General features: G+C 35.8%; 2 protein-coding genes across 4 annotated transcripts in view; both read right to left on the bottom strand.

Annotated features, from left to right (window-relative positions):
* LOC107710121 (non-muscle caldesmon-like) overlaps positions 1 to 8,951 on the bottom strand; it is a 74,285-nt gene extending 65,334 nt beyond the window's left edge. The window contains exon 1 of one of the 2 annotated variants that reach the window (XM_016514844.1): positions 8,770 to 8,951. The gene's annotated coding sequence lies outside the window, so the exon portion shown is untranslated. The remainder of the gene's footprint in view (positions 1 to 8,769) is intronic. The other variant, XM_016514845.1, reaches the window with a different exon arrangement.
* A 4,215-nt stretch (positions 8,952 to 13,166) lies between these two features.
* Positions 13,167 to 19,305, bottom strand: LOC107710095 (troponin I, cardiac muscle-like). Of its 2 annotated transcripts, none has more exons than XM_016514799.1 (8): positions 19,246 to 19,305; positions 17,886 to 17,917; positions 15,911 to 15,914; positions 15,424 to 15,471; positions 14,789 to 14,920; positions 14,544 to 14,633; positions 13,664 to 13,834; positions 13,167 to 13,450 (listed from the first exon to the last, which is right to left on the bottom strand). In XM_016514799.1, the coding sequence occupies exons 2-8, from the start codon at positions 17,894 to 17,896 to the stop codon at positions 13,364 to 13,366; spliced, it is 543 nt and encodes a 180-aa protein (XP_016370285.1). In that variant the 5' UTR covers positions 17,897 to 17,917; positions 19,246 to 19,305; the 3' UTR covers positions 13,167 to 13,363. The 2 variants fall into 2 exon arrangements, with proteins under 2 accessions (XP_016370285.1, XP_016370286.1); XM_016514800.1 differs by lacking the exon at positions 17,886 to 17,917 and adding an exon at positions 16,874 to 16,905 and having other exon boundaries at positions 19,246 to 19,268.
* Positions 19,306 to 20,444: the final 1,139 nt, after the last annotated feature.

Genomic DNA, 20,444 nt, shown 5'->3' with positions numbered 1-20,444 from the left:
CACAGTAGTGCCCTGATACACACACTCTACATTTCAGTTCATTTAATTTCCACAACTTAACAATTCTTCCTACCGTACTGGAAAGAAAAAGAAGTAGCACGATGATCTGCTAGTCATGAGTCTTTCATGTAGAGAACTTGCCTAATGTTTTTGCGAATCTGTGAACGTTTATAAAAGTTCACTATGGAAACTTGTTTCCGCCACTGAAAAAGGTAATTGCGACTTTTTTTCTCACAATTGTGACTTTTTTTCCTCAGAATTGCGAGATTTAAACTTGCGACTTTTTTTCTCAGAATTCTGAGACATAAACTCGCAATTCTGACTTTTTTTCCCTCAATATGGCGTCATATAAACTCTATAACTCTGACTTTATAACAATTGCGAGTTTACTGTATCTCTTACAATTCTAAGAAAGAAACAGTCAAAATTGCGAATTTGTATAATGCAATTCTGAGAAAAATCAGAATTGTGATGTAAACTCGCAATTGCGAGAAAAACGTCAGAATTGTGGGATAAAAAGTTGCAGTTACCTTTTTCTTTTTTTCTTTCTTTTTTTTTTATTCAGTTGCAGAAACGGGCTTCCATAGTTCAAAATGTTGTTGCAATGATCAATAGGTGTGTTCGACTTGAAGCAGCGCTGCGCAGACTGATCAGTGTATGACATCAAAGTATCGCGAGAGCGATTCTAGAGCATATTCGAGTGCACACTCTTACCGTCAAAAATAGGCGAGGCGCATATCTTTAGCGAAGCGGCGCGAGTCTGGGACACTTCTGAATCAGCCTTGAAACGTGCCACGGAGCCGCTGGTGTAAGTGTTTCCCACACATAGACTTTACTTGGGCGGGCCGCCCAGGTATATTAACGGCCGCCCAAGTATATTTGGAGAAACATTTTTGCTTTTATTATTTTTATCCTCTTATACTTTTTTATCCAACCGAAATAATGAAAACATCCGTGATCGATTAACTAGTGGAATATCTCCCCTTGCCCTACATGTTTCGTATCCGCTCGTTCTGTGTGCGTGAGAACTGTTTCCTCCCACTGACATTCCCACGTGCGCTGCACTGCAGAGACGCAGTGGATATTTCACAGAAAAAGACAGGGCTCGACAGTGAGGGCGCTTCAGTAGCACTTGCAACTAAAAATAGATCTGTGTGAACTGTAAAATGTACTGCTTCAAAGTGATTCTCAGTCAATGAATAGCGCACATTTATGCCAAGCCATTGCTTATGAACTCGTTGATGAATTATGACAATGTCTACTTTATGACCTTTATATAATATGTTTTAGACGTTTGTAAGAATACATATTTTATCTCTCATCTGAAGGATCAGCCAGCAATAGTATAGACATTTCAAAATAAGAGTCCCGGTGTATTTCGGGCTTGTTTATAATTAAAAGTCGTTTTTTTTCCCCTGGGCTTTATTGGTATTTTGTTTACACAATAAATAGTATTGAATTTAATTTCCATTTAATTCATAGTAAACTATTGTAGTTTCTGTCTGAGATGTTTCCCCACAGGAAGAAAATAAATGTATGTGTCAAAAATTATTTGACGCATATTATTCAATATATAGATTTTTTGTAAAATCTGTGTCCCATTCACTGAGAGACAGTACATGACAAAGCAAGGAGAACTATGCAGTCAAATCTGTGTCACATTCACTGAGACACTCACTATATGACAAAGCAAGGAGAATTCTACCATTTAAATGCTGTAATTTTGCATAATTTACAATGCATAATAATGCATAAAATGAGTATGTAATTAAATGTAATAGTAGCCTACGTAATTAAAATGAATTTCAATAAATACAAATATTGTTAAAAATCACACATTATTTGTTATGTGTCACATGTAATAGACTATTTTTGTGCCGTGGGTAATAGGAGGATTTTCCACCCGGCTACCACTGCAAGTATATTTCAAACCTGTGGGAAGCACTGCAAGCATTGACTAGAGTGGCCGCGTCGGAGCCGTAACGCGCCGCAGACGCGTGCAGTGTAAATTAGGGGTAAATAAGGGGTAAGTCACTCTCGCTGTATTTTGACGTCATACACCGATCGGTCTGCTTTAAGTCGAACACACAGCTGCTGCTGCCACCTTATGACAATAGATTTACACTTCGAATTAGGTAGTCTGTCATCGATGACAGTAGCTCATTGGAAAAGGATGGAAAAATGCCCTTCATTTTGTTTGCACTAATAAATGCTGCTGCCTGCCAGCTGCAATCACCAATAAAACGTTGTTCCATGTTTTTTTTTTTATATATCGTCATAAATATCGTTATCGCAAATATTCTTGAAATATCGTGATATAATTTTGAGGCTATATCGCCCACCCCTAAATGCTGACTTTGAATTTAGTCAAAATGTGGTCTCTTAACAACATTATGCAACTTCTGGAACAGCCTTTGATGCCTTAAGATGCTGTCTATGTAGGCAGCTCACTAGGACTTGGAGCAGAGCTACTATTACAAAATCAATGCAAATGACTTACTGTAAATGCAATGTATATTTTTATGATTAGCACCTCTGAATCACATTAGGTCCATTCTGAATACATTTACTGACTATTGGGACGTGTATCAAATAAATTCCCCTGCCTTTTCTGCTTACTTAGAATCACTAGCCCTAGCAAAATACAGCAGGCAAGTGTCTCCGCTAGTTTGGATGCCAACTGAAGGGTAATAAAATCTGCTTTAAAAAAGCCAGACCTGAGATGTTTATTAATAGCAAGAGCAACTGTAATGGGGAATCATTAATAACACATTTCTTATGAGGTAAGAGTCTCTCGAATGCCAGTTCGTCTCCGCGCAGAGCATTGCTGATTAAAAACTCTCCCAATGAGAGCGCGTTTCTGCATCTGACACACTGCCAGCTGTCTGCCAATGAAGAAATGAACTAATTCCGCGGTGCTTCTCAACTTACAAATACAAACCAGGCCGCAATACCGCAAAGTGACGTACAGTTCCGCTTATGTAAAGCAGTCAGGATGCATTTCATTTAACACACGCAGGTAAATATACATTCGAAGAGGGAATCCTGAGTGATAGCCATGCCGGCGGCTTTGATCTCAGGCTTTAATCAGCTTTAATTGGCTCTCTCAGAAGGACGCAATGACATGTGAAGTGGAAAGAAAAGGAGGCGGGTGTGTGTGTGCGTGCGCGCGATGCTGCCTCGCATTCCTGAGGATCCCTCTGAGGCGAGTGCACTAGTACGTAAATATGCTTCTGATTAGAAGGAAAGAGTTCACTCCATAAAGGCTCTGTTAAACAATTACCGCTGCTACCATTACCAGATGCACACATAAAGACTGAGGTCTATTAAAGAATTAACAGACAAGGAAACAAGACTAGCATCGAATCATACCACTGAGGTATTCAGGGGATTTTGCTCTGGGTTTTTTATAAATCATTTCAACATTATCAGTCAGCTTTTGTCTTTGGCAACCCGTGTAGGTCATCTGTTACTCGAAAGCGCTCAACTTCATCATGCTAGCAGTAACATCATCTCACAAGATTGGCTTTTTCTTTGACCCAGCTTGGCTCGTAATAAGGATACATGTACGATCTGACCATGTAAGGCTGAAAGAGCACAAAGCGAGTCGGGCAAAGAGAAGCGTGCTTGCTTTCTTAGGTCAGGAGGTCAGGACAGTTTGACTAGCAGCTCGCTAAAGCGCTCCTTACCTCAGCAGAATCAGCATTCATCAAATCAAAGCTCGCTGGCTCTCCCTCAACACCTTTATGAGAACGTTGGCGCGCATTCGTGCTCACAACACGGGCCTCCACTAAGCCGCTACAACGACATGACTTCATGCTAGAGTCAACGTCAATTTTCATGCGTTCTTTCACTTCTGCATCATGGCCGACCCTAAATATGTCTCCAAATTTTTCATCTCCCTCTCACCGAGTGATTTCTGATGGAATGCGTTGGACATCTCTTGATTAGTTTTGTTTGTTTAGTGGTCGGCTGAGGCAGAGGACAGGGAAAATGGGTTCGCCGAGACATTTCCTGTGCATGTTTTTGCAGATGAGAATCAGCTCACTGCAAAACATAAAAACTCGGATTGGCTACACGTTACTATTATGGTCATTTTGAAAACTTGACGCCACATGGTTTTTGAAGGATGGCATATACCAGGGATGTAAGAATGATATGAAAATTGGAAAAATTGGTCATCATTTAACTTATCCTCATGCTAAAACCTGTATTACCTTTGTTCATTGATTTTCAAAAGTTTTTTTGTGTATTACACAGAAGAAAGTAAGTCATAGAGGTTTGAAACAGCATGAAGATCAGTAAACGATTTTTAATTTCTGGGTGAATTAGTTCATTAAAATCACACCTTTATATGGCTGGGCTACAGTTATTTTTTTTGCATAATAAAAACGATTATGTCCCTAAAACTGTAAACATTCCCTTATTCTAAAATTGGCCATATTCAGACAATTAATCAATATTTACGGTAGTTGTTATCTTTATTCCCAACTGAAGCGTTATCCCTTAAGTTCACATCCAATTCTTTCCATGACAAAAGAGAGGAGAAGCAAAAGCTAACATCCATTAGCCTTCATAACCCCTGAAAAATCGTGACAAACCAGTGCGGTTTTTTACCGTAAATTTTACGGAATTTTTTTTTACAGTGTACTAACAAAACATCTGAGTCACTTATTGCATATTTGCAGGGACCTAAATAAACACAAGCTAAAGTTTCAGACGGCTCTGACTTCACAATCGAGGAATGCCCCCGTTTCGCCGCATTTCCCGATCATCACCGTCCGTTTGGAGCTCAGAGGTTCTGAAAACGTTCAGAAACGCTGCAGCGTTACACAACTGCGGTTCCTGGATCAAGTGCTTTAAAATTACAGGCTATCAGATTCAAAGCAGCAGAGAAATAACTGAACATTTGAAGGGGGGAGGGTTAGAGAGCTGCATCTCTTGAGGTTTCTGCTGCACGTCAATCATGCTAACAAAAGTTAATTGAACACGTCACAAGAGTCATCTAAAATAATCATTATTTCAGCTCTGATTTACATAATGACTTTGAGGATGCTTTGTATTTCCAAAGTGTAAGAACAAATGAGCAATAAAAACAGAAAGAGAATGCATGACGCATGATTATGCGCATAAATCTTTTTGTGGATAACCAAAAGTGATTTCAGTACAGTCATGGGAGTTTCAAATCTAGAAAATTGTTTTGCACATTTAATGAGAACCTCTATAATGCAAACTTGCAAATTAAATTGTCAGCTCAACTCAATATAATTACATGTTTTGATGCATTTGAGGGATCCAAATAGAGCTTTGGCAAATGTTTTGCACTTGATAAAACAAGACTGTGAATGTAGACTAAACCAGATAAGAAGCAGAAGGATATCAATCTAGAGTGTCCGAATGCCCAAATAAGGCTGGGCTGTATGAGACTATAAACCATGTGACAGCAGAAATGTGTCTGCAGATTCTGCTATACTTTTTATACCTGCAGTCCGACACCAAACAGAAAACTGTAATCTACTCTGCATGTTGTTTTACAGACGGATGCCTCCAATGAAGACAGCTCCATCGATTATTGTGGGAGCGATGTAGTTTTGATGTGAGATGCCACTCACATCTGGAGAAGACACTCTGTAACTTTAGCTTATTTACAGGTGGCAAGCAACATCACAACATGCCTAGGCCTGTCACGATAACAACTTTTTGTTGTGCGATATATTGCCCCAGAAATAATTGCGATAAGCGATATTATTGTCATTTTAAAGACCATTTTATGCCACTGAACATATAATCATAATGTAAAAGCATAATAATGCAAGAAGGCCTACACACTTCCAAATGACAACAAACTTTACATTTTTAAGAATATTTAGATCATGGAAATTAAGTATCAAAATATTATATACCTTAAAAAACCTGAATAAATAGTAAATAAACATTTTCTAACAAGAAGTGCAAAGTAACAAGTAGAAAAAAAGAAAAATGCATATATTAAACAGCTGTTTCTGAGGTAATGCTAGACTTATTAATTTGTTATGAATGATCTTATAGTTGCTTCCAAATATATACACCGCTGTTCAAAAGTTTGGGATAAGTAAGTTTTTTAATGTTTTTAAAATGAGTTTCTTATGCTCATCAAGGCTGCATTTTTTAAAATAAAAAATACAGAAAAAAACAGTAATATTGTAAAATATTATTACAATTTAAAATAAGAGTTTTCTATTTTTATATACTTTAGAATAATTTATTCCTGTGATGCAAAGCTGAATTTTCATCAGCCATTACTCCAGTCTTCAGTGTCACATCACATGATCCTACAGAAATCATTATAATAACAGTTATAATAACAGCATAAGAATTATATATTGTATATATATTGTGCTGCTTAATATATATCTATATATATTTTTGGAACCTGTGATACTTTTTTCAGGATTCTTTGAAAGTCTAGCTGAATGTATTAATTCATGTAAAAAAAAAAAAAACAAGAAAAAAAAAATACTGACCCTAAACTTTGAACGGTAGTGCATATTGTTACAAAAGATTTCTACTAGCATTACATGACTGCATAATATACTTTGTTTTCCAGGAAAATAACTGTAGACATTATAGATACTGTTACCATGATATAAAACTACTCAAATAATATCATACTACTCATATGCACATTAGCAGGCGAAAAAAATTTGAAAAAATGTATTAAAATAACCATGGAGAATTAATCTCTCTAACACTTGTCATAAACACTGCAATCATCTACTGCCAAAAGATTGCCACCATAATTCAAGAAGAAAAGACAATATTTTTGACATTATATATAACAACAGTTGCTTAATGTATCTAAGTGACAAAGACTTTATCTCAAACATTAGTGGTCAAACAGTGTCTATAGACAAAAGAAACATCCCAGAATTGACATTTTTGGCCCTTATTGTATCCCATTATAAATGTTCACATGGTTTAATGTGCCTTGAAACACCACATTTCATTTGCACCACACATTCATCATCTTTTTCCCATAGAGAAACAACCAATGTCTTTGGGTTTCTAAATGGTGGAAAACACTGTAAAAATACAGTCTTTCTCCTTGGATTACTGTGTCATCCTATTGGCAGTAGATAGTTATGACAAGGGAAGAATTTTAATTCTCTCAGTTCATTTGTGACTTTATTCAACATGATTTACATGAGTGGCTCTGAACGGGTCTATTGTAAGACAGACCCTGTAGACCCCTACAGGCAGCCTGTTCCCATAACCCAACAAAGAGGGAGCCAAAACTGAGAAAAAGTGCAAAATGGGGGAAAACAGTGCTGTTTTGCATTCCAGAGACTATTCCAATCATATGTCACCACGTTCAGTCTGTTCATTTTAAGGTGAGGACATTCCCCACATATTTTCCAAACACCACACTGTTATCAGATCCCGTTTCATGGCCAATTACTGGCCCGCAGTGTTGCGAGCACCACGCTTCAATGTCCGTGCTGCTACTCTGACAGCACATCACTCCCATCATTCTGCAATCAGATCTTCCCTCATGCTCTAACTCGTACAACTAAAGGTCAGAGCAATAAAACAAGGTCCCAAGTCACAATCTGACAGATTATATCACACACATTATAAGATGAATCAGCTGAATACGCAGCTGCCGTAGAAGCCTGGCCTGTGCAGTTGTGTTAATAAACAGGGCCATAAAATTAATTTAATAGTTTGCAATAAGTACAGAGCTTGCATTCTTTGTCGGTCGGGATTTATGGGTTCGCTGCCAAAACGCAAACAGCAACAATCAAGATGCTTCATAAATGCATCGCTTTAGTTAAACAAGCACTCAATGGTTCCCAGAAGAGAAATTTCCCAAAGCATCCACTCTAAACCCCCCACCCCCTCAGCTCCATCCCAAATCCCACAACTGACATGAATTAAACATTATAAAAATGTTCATGGCCGGTGATTCCACGCCACAAATATTTTGAGAAGAGAGTGTAGAGATGCGGCCAGCCAGAGAAAACGCCAAATCCATTTTGGACGATACCAATGAGAATCTTAATGTGTTACAGCATCCCTTAACCTAGGCATGGGACAGTGGTGCCCTGTTTATATAGACTGCAGGATGCTGAAGGACACTAGAGAGGTTACTTACACAGAATCCCTCAAAAAGATGCAATAAAAGCTTAAGATCCATAAAAGGCACCAAGAGCTTGTAACACTCCAAAGAGAAAGGAAAAAATGAAATCGCATCATATGACCCCTTTAATACAGCATATAAACCCATGAGAGGTTTCAGTATGTGCAAAGCACACTTAAAACCAATTCAATCAGGTCAACAGAGTATCAAAACTTTTTAGACAGTTTTGGCAGCTGTCAATCAACCCAGGACTTTTTCTAGGGTTATTGGTTTGTAAAAGACATCCAGGCTAATTCGTAAATAAGATAAAGAAGTATGCAAATCTGAAATAGGATTAAGAGACTTGAATAAACATTATATTTAACTCTCAAACACTTAAATAACAATCAACATGCATCAGTGCACAAATATTTGTATGCATCCCAAAGCTGATTTAGAGAGTTAGAACTTTCTAAAAGTGCAAACTAATATATAATATTCAACATCTACTATAAAATGCATGCAATATAAGCCACGCTTTTCAACAAAGACTTCAGTGAGACTGACGCAAAATGGTTAATGTTTTATCAAGCAAGGAGGAAGAGTTTGTAAAAAGCGCGTAAAGTTATTAAACTCGCATCCAAACACCTGGCAGTGACGGTAAAACTCACCTGCGCGGTGAGGCGAACGAGCTCTGCGTCCTTTAGATGTGCGAAGAAACCTGCAAAGAGAAAATGACTTGAGCTGTTCCTTACATTTCCAAAATCTCCAGCGTTCAGTAACAGGACTCCCGAGTTTGTGTGAAGCCCCTCCCTTTAGCAGCCATTCACTCCATCCGACCTCCGCCTTCTCGCGTACTTCACGAGTACAGTTGCAGATCCAGACTCGTCTAAAGCACTGCACGATTCAATAACATTCGGCGTAAGAATAAACGAACACTATTGCATTGTTCTAATTAAACAATTATTAAATGTAGAAAGTTAAATCATAAATAGGATATATAAGTTTCATACTTTAAAACTCAACACATCCCGTTTTATTATATTTATTTTTATTTATTTAGTCATTTAGCAGACCCTTTTATCCAAAAATATATATGACTGCTGCTGAAATTGAAAAACAGCTATTTGACAGCTACCTTCAATGGTCACGTCGCCCTGAAGGGTTTTTTTTGCGATAAAGACCGGTATATTATACTGTATATTACACCGCTTATTAAACTGACACTCACTAAATAAATAAATAAATAGGCCTACTTGGAATATTGATTTGAGTTTAAATTACTTACCTGTATCTAACCTTAACGCTTCCGCGAAGAAAAGTAGTCCATTACAGTGAACAAAACAATCGGTTTTAGCTACAAGAGGAAAACTCCAAGGATGTTATTTACAATAATATGTTAATACTGAAGTCATCTGAGGTAATTTTAATGTAATAGTTAAAAGAGACTCTATTTGCGAGAGTGAGCGCGGCGTGATACGAGAGACATGAAAGTAACGCCAGTTTCAATTAACCTGATGAAAATGTTAGTTAGTAACGTAATATATTACATTACACATTTTAGGTAATATAACCTGGCTACTTTTTGATAGATTACTTTTGACCTAACTCGTTTATCACGTTGAATAGAATAATCCTGTAGCCTATATTAATTCTTCAATAATCCAAATTATAATTAAATAATCATGTAATCAATAAAAAGATCAAAAGTAACTGTAGTCTGATTATAAGAATTGTATTTACATTTTATTTAGTGCTGTCAAACGATTAATCACGATTAATTGCATCCAAAATAAAAGTTTTTGTTTACAAAATATATGTGTACTGTATTTACATATATATATATATATATATATATATATATGTATGTATTCAAATATAATTATTAATAAATATTAATATTTTATTTATAAACAAAACATTTTTCTTAAATATATACGCGCATGTGTGTGTACAGTATTTATACATAATAAATATACACAGTACACACATATTTTGTAAACAAAAACTTTTATTTTGAATGTGATTAATCGCGATTAATCGTTTGACAGCACTATTTTTATTACTTATTTGATGAGGTCATTTAGTAATAACCTCAATAAATAAATAAATATGATAACCAAATTAAAATGCCGAGCCTCTATACTGAGGTACGTACAATTCAAGGATGTTTTGGCCAAAAATGTGTGTTTAAGCGTATTGTGTGAGAATCAGACCAGAGTATTAGACCTGAGGTCGGTGTGTTTATGTGGGTCTTGGCAACATTAAAGAGAATGGCTGAAAATTGCGTTCTTGAACAAATAAATCAAGCAAACACCATTGAAGGAAAACGAGGATTTATTTGTTCTACATATATGACTTTGGTGAAACAGAAGTGCTCAAGTGCTTCACCTCAAATTGCGAGCAAAATATCTCCTAGTATTTCCCCACGAACTGGAACCTGAGAGCAGTCAAATGTCGATCGCTTTGCCTGTAATTTGGTTACACAGGAGAAGTTGCCCGACATTTTTGGTCTTTGCCTGCATTATATTTGCCTGAGTCTCTCAGATGTTTACTTTTATAATGCACTTTGGTTTTTAACGTCAGTTGACCTCAGACATTAATATGAGTTCCTGAAAATATTAGCCGCTTGCCTTAACTTGCTCTTAGAAAGGGAATATCTGAAGGTTGTCTCTCTCTATGGGAGTACATGAACTTGATTTAACCAGGACATCTGAAGCAGCGAGAGTTTAACATCGCAGAGAATTGTAGGTGAACCCCAGGGTGCTAATATCTGCTCTGCTTTATATCTTTCAGGATGTGATTTCACATGACTATTCATCTCCAATGGCCTCGTGATTGTGGATACTGAGGATTTAAACTGCAGTAACTTACCAAGTAAGACACTTTTACATTTTCTGCTATAAATAATGAACTGTACAAGGCATCACCTGTTGATTTTAATATACAGAAGAAGAAGAAGTGCAGCATCTCTGCTATCACCTCAGTGAAGTGAGGACGTTACAGAACAACCTGATAATTCTCATTGACCTCTGAACTTCTCTCACATTGATCCTAAACCTTCCTGGCATTAAAAAGAATGCGGCAGGATACAATGAACCTTTGGAAGTCGTTTTCCAGGGAGAAAGAACAATGTGTGTCTAACATTGCCAAACAGACAGCATCTGTATCCAATCTAAACCAAATCTGCTAATCATAAAAATGAGAAACCTGCATTAATAGGATAGTAAAAAGATACTGCATGCTTTAAGATGATGCACAAAGGTTTCAAAATAACTTTGATCCACTTGAAAAACATTTAGATGGCTTTTTTTCCCCGGACAAATAGAAAACTTGCAGCATATGGGTACTTGCCACACAACATATTTATGTACATTTAAATAAACAAATTAGTAAATAAATAAATAAATATTTTAGGTTAAAATATACATGAATGTATAAGGGAAAGTGCAAACCTTTTTATTTATTTCTTTGTAATTATTTATGAAATTTACTAGCAGTTTCTGAGTGAAAAATTTATACAAAATCAAAACTTCTGTGTGGAAATATTCCACGTAGCCTGTCAATTAATGTGAGGTCATAACATATGTATTTGCATACATAATAACTATACATTTTATAGTTTAAATTTGTTTTATGTTTAGTAATACTTTGTTAACTAGTCATATCTACATATACAATAATATTTATCCCAAAGCTCGAATCCACACTTATTGATTCATTGATCTAGTTCAGCTGAATTCACAGATTTACATTCCTCTGCTGATTTAAAGAGTCTGTTATGACCTAAAGCTTTTTGCTGTGTTGAAGTGGACGTGCTGACTCAGGTCTCGATGACTGATGTTATATCTGTGCCAGTTTGCCATCTGTCTGGTAATAGAGGATACAGTGCCACCCAAATTCCTTCCCTTCACCTCCCTGTACTTCCTTCTCTGAACACCACTACATCTGTTCACACACAAAATGTTGTATTTCAGATAAAAAACAGTTGACGCATATCTTTTTATACAATGGTATTCTTGTGACGCTACGACTGATATAAGGCTCCATTTGTGGCCTGCTGAGAAGTCTGTGTGACTTTGTGACTCCCCCTAGTGTTGATTTAATGCCAGTTCAGTCAATGTAGTATAAATGCAGAGCGCCATCTGTAGGTCAACACCTAAAACTGCTTTAAACTGGGTATTCGACATGCAGTTCCTGTGCCATTGACATTACAGCATGTTTAATCAAATATTTGATCTTTTAATGAAGGACTCAAACTTCCTAATTCACTCAATAAGCTTTTATTAAAAATTAAACTATTTTCTGTTTTTTTGTAAACTACAAACAGGCAATAAAATAATCAAGCTCTTCACCCGAGGGTAAACAGTAGCTTTATTGGTTTCAATCAACACTGACTACGAAGCAAATATTTACACACTTGATATGATATGAATATGAAGTTGTTCTATTATTTAATCCCTCTCCATGGACAGCACAGCGCTCACACATTTTAATCGCAGCAAATCACAATTTAATATCACGTGGAAGCCACAGCTGGCTGACAAAATAAAGGAATAATTTACCATAAAATAATGTTCAAGGTGATTCAAATTCAAACAAACAAACAACATGAGCTTTGGATCAAGATGTCCCTTTATCATTTTAAAATATATTCAAATATAAAACAGGAATTTAAAATTTAACATTTCACAATATGACTGTTTTACTGCATTTTTGATCAAATAAATGCAGTCTAAGTGAGCATAAGAGACGTCATTTCAAAAACATTTAAAGAATTGTACCATCCCCAAATTTTTGAATGGCAAATCGCTATTTATAGAAAGAGTTCACCCAAAAAATGTAGATGAGTTTGTTTCTTCATCAGAACAGAATTGGAGAAATTTAGCATTACATCACTTGTACTGGAGACGTCTGGATTATTGTGATGTTTTTATCAGCTGTTTGGACTCTCATTCTGACGGCACCCATTCACTGCAGAGGATCCATTGGTGAGCAAGTGATGGAATGTTAAATTTCTCCAAATCTGTTCAGATGAAGAAACAAACTCATCAACCTTGGATGGCCTGAGGGTAAGTACATTTTCAAAATATTCTGGGTGAACTGTTCCTTTAATGTTGCATGGAAGCCATAGCTGGTTGACAAAATAAATGAATAATTTACCATGAAATGTAGAAGGTGATTAAAATTCAAACAAGCAACAAAAAAAAGCTTTGTATCACAATGCCCCTTTATCCTTTGCAACCTGGAAACACTCGCTGCTGTCTACTGTCCGGCATTGAAAAGCTTCTTCCTGCCCTCCATGCCTGACATGGCCTCCACGTTTTTCCTCCAGTCTGTGACCTCTTCCTTCTGATGGAGAGAAAATGCTTCAGTGAGACAGAAAGACAGAGATGAGAGCAACTCAGATGGTTGCACAGCCGCGGCGGACCGTGGCAACACGCATCAGACAGACAGACGGGGCGGTTTAAATGCCAACATTTCATCACCACCGGGCCTTTAAAGAAATCACTTGATTTCTAAAATAACCCGTCTCTTCAGACACAGCACATCTGAGAGTGTTACCTTTTCTTCTTCCTTTTTAACGGTTTTGAGGTTGGCTTTGAAGTCGGCTTTCATGACTCTGGTGTCTGTGAGCGATCCCAGCATGGCATCTGCCGACTTCTTCACCCTTCTCAAGTTCGGCCGTTTCATTTTTCCTTTCAGTTCATAGATCTTCTGGGTTAATGAGAGAATCTGGAAATGAACAAATATATCATGCTTTTGTTAATAAATCTTTCAAGTGGCTGTATCAAGAAAAATACAACATTTTCTTAAGATTATACTATTTTTCAAATGTTTGGGATAAGAATTTTTTTTTTTAAAATTTCAAATTCAATTTATTCAGCAAAGGGCACATTAAATTGACCAAAAGTGACAGTAAAAACATTTATAAAGTAACAAAAGAATTCTATTTCAAATAAATGTTTTCAAAATTGATAATAATCAGAAATGTTTCTTGAGCGAATCAGAATATTAGACTGATTTCTGAAGGATCATGTGACAATAAAGACTGGAGTAATGATGCTGAAAATTCAGCTTTGATCACAGGAATAAATTACATTTTACAATATATTCAAATAGAAAACAGCTTAAAAAAAAATTAATAATATTTCACAATATAAAAATTTTTACTGTATTTTTGATCAAATGCAGACTTGGTGATAGACTTCTTTCAAAAACATAAAAAATATCGTACCAACCAACCAACAAACAAATATTCATTAAAACATGAATAAATAAAAGGTAATACTTCAGAAATGTATATTATTGATATTATTTATGAGTTTAAGAAAGACTTAAAAGTATAAAACTAGAAAGATTTAAAATCTGGGAAAATCAAATCAAATCCCCCTTCCAACCCCATTCTTTTGAATAGTGTATAATTTGTTTTTCATTTACATACCTCTGCATCATTTCTGGCGACTTTTATATTGAGGTCATATCGTGCTTCATCCACAATGTCAATCTTGTGGTGCAAATCTCTACAAAGCTCCTGCAAAGAGCGATGATGATACATCAACTCAAATCACTAATGCAAACACCATGAACACGAGTGCTTATGATATGTTGAGAGATGTTCTGGGATGCGGCCATCTGGCTGCAGTAACAGCTCCTAATGTAAATATCTGCCATAGTAAAGTGTTGCACCTGCACTTCTTGGACCGACAGGCCTGAGAGTTTGAGGGGCGGCGCTCTCTCCCTCAGGGTGTTTTCTCTCTCCAATTCTTTCTGCTCTTTTTCTTTCACCAGCAAGCTTTCTGCCTTTTTCAGCAGTTTGCTCTGAGGGTCAGCCGAGGAAAGGGTGAGAGAGGTGTCAGGTAAGTACAAAATACATCATTTTTCACTTGTGTCCACTGACAGCGCTGAACATTTGCACACGATTTCAGTGTTATTTTAGCAACCGATTCACTAATGCAAATCAGGTGATGGCACAAAAACACACATAAAACCAGTTCAGAGTACTATTTTTAAGTCACAATTGTTATATACAGTACATATACAGTATATTGTACATTGGTTTTCATGTTTGTATTTTTTGTTTTCATTGTGTTTATGTCATTTGAATTAGTACTTGTTTTTTTTTAAATATCTCTATACAGTTTTTATAATTTTTATTTCAGTTTTAGTTTTAGTTATATATTAGTACATCAAGTTAAGCTCTGAAATAAAATAATAATAAAAAAATATATTTTTAAACATTTTATTTTGTTTCAGTGAACAGTTAATTTTTTTTTTACCGTTTTAGTTCATACTGGAAATGTTCAGCTTTGTTTCTGACCCACCTTCAGCAGAAGTCTGCGTGTTGCTGAGTACTTGGATCTGGCCTTTTTCTGCAAGAACAGTAAGAGTTAAGCCGAGCTCATTATAGTCTGCGGTCCTGTTAAGACAGTGCTAGTGCTGCGCGTGGGTCTAATCTACACGCGCCGTGGTGCATGCATTAACTGCCTGACCTGATTACTGTTGGAATCCAAACTGAGGGCTCAGTGGCTCAGTGTAGTTTTAAGCAGAGCAGAGCAAACCTACAGTGCAGATTAGTTTTTAACATGCTGTTTGGTGTCCTTACAGAATTATTGAGCGACTAAGAACCATTTAGAGCTGGATTAGGGTCATCAATTCCAGCAGTCACTGGACTTTAATATATAGAGACTCCACCATGCGCATTGTTACTTTCAATTGTTGCTAATCATCATGTAAACTATTAAAAGGGAAGCGAACAAAGCGAGACATATTACAAAACTCTCATGACAAATGCAATGGGAATTCACTTACCGGTCTGTGATGACGTCATTGCATGTATATATATATATATATATAAAAAAACAACAACAACTATTAAACAGCAACTAGACTTGTATATTTTACAGAAAATGTGAGTGTTGCTTAAAATTAATTGTAGATGTTGCCAGGGCTTTATTATGCAGCTGCAGAGTGTTTTTATCACATTGCTATGCAGTTGCTATGGCGTTCTATGTTTTGAGTGGTTGCCAGGGCACGAATGTTCAGTTGCTATAGCATTTAAAAAGAATAAAAAAACCTGATAATTCATCATAATTTGGTGTTTTATTAATTTAATTAAATGTTATCACATTTTTAGAAATTACATAAACAAGCAGCAAATAGCATTCCATTGTAAATAAATAAAGAAATAAGGTTGTAATATTTCAGAAATGTGCATTATTTATATTATTTATGAGTTTAAGAAAGACTAAAAATAGTCTATAACTGGAAGGATTTCAATATTAGGAAAAATAACAGAAAAACAGAACAATTATACAGTTTTTTAATAGTTTTTATTCATATTTTGAAATCAGTTTTATATTTATATTTAATTTTTATATTTCCCATTTTCATTTTAGTTCAAATTTTAGTAGTTTTGTTGTGTTTTTGTCATTTTTAAACAGTTTTTTCAAGTTTTTACAGTTTTCTAAATATGTCTATATAGTCTTTTTTTTCAGTTGTAGTTTCAGTTATTTTAGTACATCAACTAAATTAAAATGAGAAATGTTGCCTTGGCATCTAGCTTCTTATTTAAATCTTTTATTTCAGTTATCATTTAAATAACATTTTTTTAATGGTTTTAATTTTTAATTTCTCAGTTTTGGTGTCAGTTTTAGTTTTAGTTAACTATAATAACCCTGACTCACAGTTTATAATCATAACCTGGTGTAAATGAGCCATTTAGCATGAGTATGACATTGACAGGGTCAACAGTCTAATAAAGATAACACTTACCCTTCAGACATGGCTGCAATACACTATGTGACCTGAAAGAGAGCCAAAATAATTGTGGTCACTATTCAGCACTTCATCATTCATTTCTGTACATGTCAGGCATCACTAGTCAAATGCCAAACAACTGTCATGGATTAAGAGTGACGCCACAGTCAAGGGTTGCTTCTTAAAAAGCGTGTTTAGATGCATTAAATAAACCCGCCGTCCTTTGACATCAAAAGCTACAGATCCACTAGTGCAATTCCAGAATGCAGACGGTACACCACACTGTGGCATTCAGGGTTACCGGACATTGGGTTTGGCTTTAATACCGATCATCGCCGCGACTCAAACACGGAAGAACCATGACCTTTACACTGCCAATATAAAAAACCATCTCTCTGTGTGCATCAACCATTTTTCTCAGCGTCTTCAAAGATACATTCATTACAGCTTGCAGTTTAAAGAGATCGGGGTCTCGACATTTCGGCCCTGTGGAGAAAACAGTGACCTTGACGGTCTCACTGAACGCTGTGAGCAGGGCTTAATGGGGTTCCTCTTGGAAAATGGTGATGAGGGATGAAATTTAGAGGTGGATATATTTTGAAATCAGTTTTATATTTATATTTAATTTTTATATTTCCCATTTTCATTTTAGTTCAAATTTTAGTAGTTTTGTTGTGTTTTTGTCATTTTTAAACAGTTTTTTCAAGTTTTTACAGTTTTCTAAATATGTCTATATAGTCTTTTTTTCAGTTGTAGTTTCAGTTATTTTAGTACATCAACTAAATTAAAATTAGAAATGTTGCCTTGGCATCTAGCTTCTTATTTAAATCTTTTATTTCAGTTATCATTTAAGTAACATTTTTTTAATGGTTTTAATTTTTAATTTCTCAGTTTTGGTGTCAGTTTTAGTTTTAGTTAACTATAATAACCCTGACTCACAGTTTATAATCATAACCTGGTGTAAATGAGCCATTTAGCATGAGTATGACATTGACAGGGTCAACAGTCTAATAAAGATAACACTTACCCTTCAGACATGGCTGCAATACACTATGTGACCTGAAAGAGAGCCAAAATAATTGTGGTCACTATTCAGCACTTCATCATTCATATCTGCACGGTGTGGCTGACTCTTAACTTTTATAAAGAATATCTCTTTGGATTTGAGACTTTAGTCTTTGCAACTTTACAGATCCTCTTTATGCACCAAGAGCTTGTAACACTCCAAAGAGAAAGGAAAAAATGAAATTGCATCATATGACCCCTTTAAATGTTTCCTCCGACAATACTTGGATTATAAGTCAAATTATGTTCCTGTGAATTTTACTTAAAATTAATTTCAAACTAAGTCCATTCCAATGTGAAATGTAATTAGCCACCACTATGGTCAGTATCATTAGTCACCACAGATTTAATTTAAATTTTACTACCTTCACTTTTTATTTAGACAGCTCTGATAATATATCCTGCATTAAAATAAATGGAATAAAATTGGAGTAATTTTTTCAAAATAAATAAATGCATACGTAAATTTACATTTTGCCTAACAATTTTTGTTATTATTTTTATATTATTGATTTTTTTTTATAAAGACCCCTTAAATAAGTAAATAAGTGTAATTGGCCACCACTATGGTCAGTCACCACATCTGTAATTTAAATTTTAATTAATAATTTATCATTTAATTTATAATTTATAATTCATAATACATTTTAATTAACTAGTTTTACTTTTTATATAGGCACCCCTGACAATATATGCATTAAAATAAATTAGATCAATTTCTAAATAAATACATTTTAAGTTCATTTTTAAATAACTAAATACATTTTAAGTAAATAATAAATAAATACATTTAATAAATTATTTAATAAATATATTGAATAATACCTTCACTTTTTAATTAGACATCCCTGACAATATATTTTGCATTAAATAATTTTATTTAAAAAAATTAAATAAAAATGTGCATCTTGCCTAACAATAAATAAGTAAATAAGCAAGTTTGTGATGGTGTAAAGCCACAACACCTGGTCATTTCTGACAGACAAATGGGAGGATACACTGGCAGCATCTCAAACAATATATAGTTTCAACCAACCAAGTCCATCCAGAATGTCATTCCAGTCATGGCTGAAGATACCCTGTCATTCACCTCACGGTATACTATTAGACTGCATCCCCTAGTGTCATTAATCATGCCGAAAACATGCAGAAATAAACAAAAACTCAAGCAAAGGAAGTGAACAACCTTTCCATTTGTTCAAATCAAAAGACTCTTCAACCGCTCTTTGCTCTCTAACTTAAAAGACCTCTGAAGTGGACCTTTGATTTCCACGGCAGACTGTTAGACATGATAAAAAAAAGTATCGATACAGGGCTCTTACCTTTGAAGAGGAGACCAGGAGCGAGAAAAGAGGAGTGATGGTACAGAGAGAGACGGTGTAGTGTGATTTTCAATGATTGATCCGTGCCTCTCCTCTCACATGTGAATGGCCAACCAAAATAACTCAGCGCAGCGCCTCCCATGAATGCCAGCTTTTGCCACACCATTGTTCCCGAATTGGACAAACCAAATTAATGGCTGATCTAGCACAGAAAATGCTATAGGTTTTACAAATTCCCATGACTTGTAATTAATATATTCAGGTGATTAAGATTCTCACGGCCACCCCAAAGACAACAAAGGCTCCGGGTGTCCTACGGTCAGATATAAATGCACATAATAGTTTAATTGAGCATTTTATGGTCTCACGCTATAATTCACCAATGCTCGGAGGCCTGAATTTCAAATGAGAGTCCTAGTATTCAGTCGAGTGTGGCATTAATTACAGGTGAATATCACCTCGGGACTGCTGGGAAGAATGTGAAAGTGGATCATAGCATTTAAGTCATAAAAACAGGGGGAAAGGGGCACACGAGAACATTTATCTCCATATCGGGTTTGAGGCAGGTCCAGAGGGCAACTTTTGGTCTAAAAGCCTCAGATCGATAAACGCATGACCCCATAATGCATTGAAAAAGGTTTTTATGGTTCAGCAACGGACTACGTTTCAAACCTGGTTTGGCTTTTGCGTACATAAAGAGGGGACGGTGGAAGGACATCCACCTTTAGTGGAATCTGGAGTATGAAAGTGGCAGCTGTCGACAGGCACTGAGAGATGGAGTGAACACAAGCGTCCCATGACGCATCGCTCATGCACTTTTGTCTGTGGTGTGGTGAATACATGTGTGCCACAGCACGCGCCTCTGATCGCGTTTATTTTTAGGAGGACTGGTTTTCACTCAAAGCTATCACGCTCTTCACTGTCATCACTGATAACACGACCCCAGCCCTGAAACTCTCGAGGATAATACAGGTTAATGACCTAAACTGGCAACTGAAAGATTGTGGGTTTAAACAATGCAAGAATTGAGCTAATAATCCAGAAAACGAGAATGTGTCAAGACATAGTTTGAATGTTGGCTTCAAAGCCTTGATTGGACATTTCAAAGTTAGTTCAAAGGTTAGTTTGAAAGTTATGTAGGCCTCATGTAGTAGGGATGTAGTTTTTGCTAAGGTGCTCTGAGGCCCTGTTTACACCTG

This window comes from Sinocyclocheilus rhinocerous, unplaced genomic scaffold, assembly GCF_001515625.1.
Source record: "Sinocyclocheilus rhinocerous isolate Xijiao unplaced genomic scaffold, SAMN03320098_v1.1 scaffold1708, whole genome shotgun sequence".
Lineage (NCBI taxonomy): Eukaryota > Metazoa > Chordata > Actinopteri > Cypriniformes > Cyprinidae > Sinocyclocheilus > Sinocyclocheilus rhinocerous.
The sequence above is the reverse complement of the archived record's forward strand: the minus strand, read 5'-3'. Positions and strand labels throughout refer to the sequence as shown.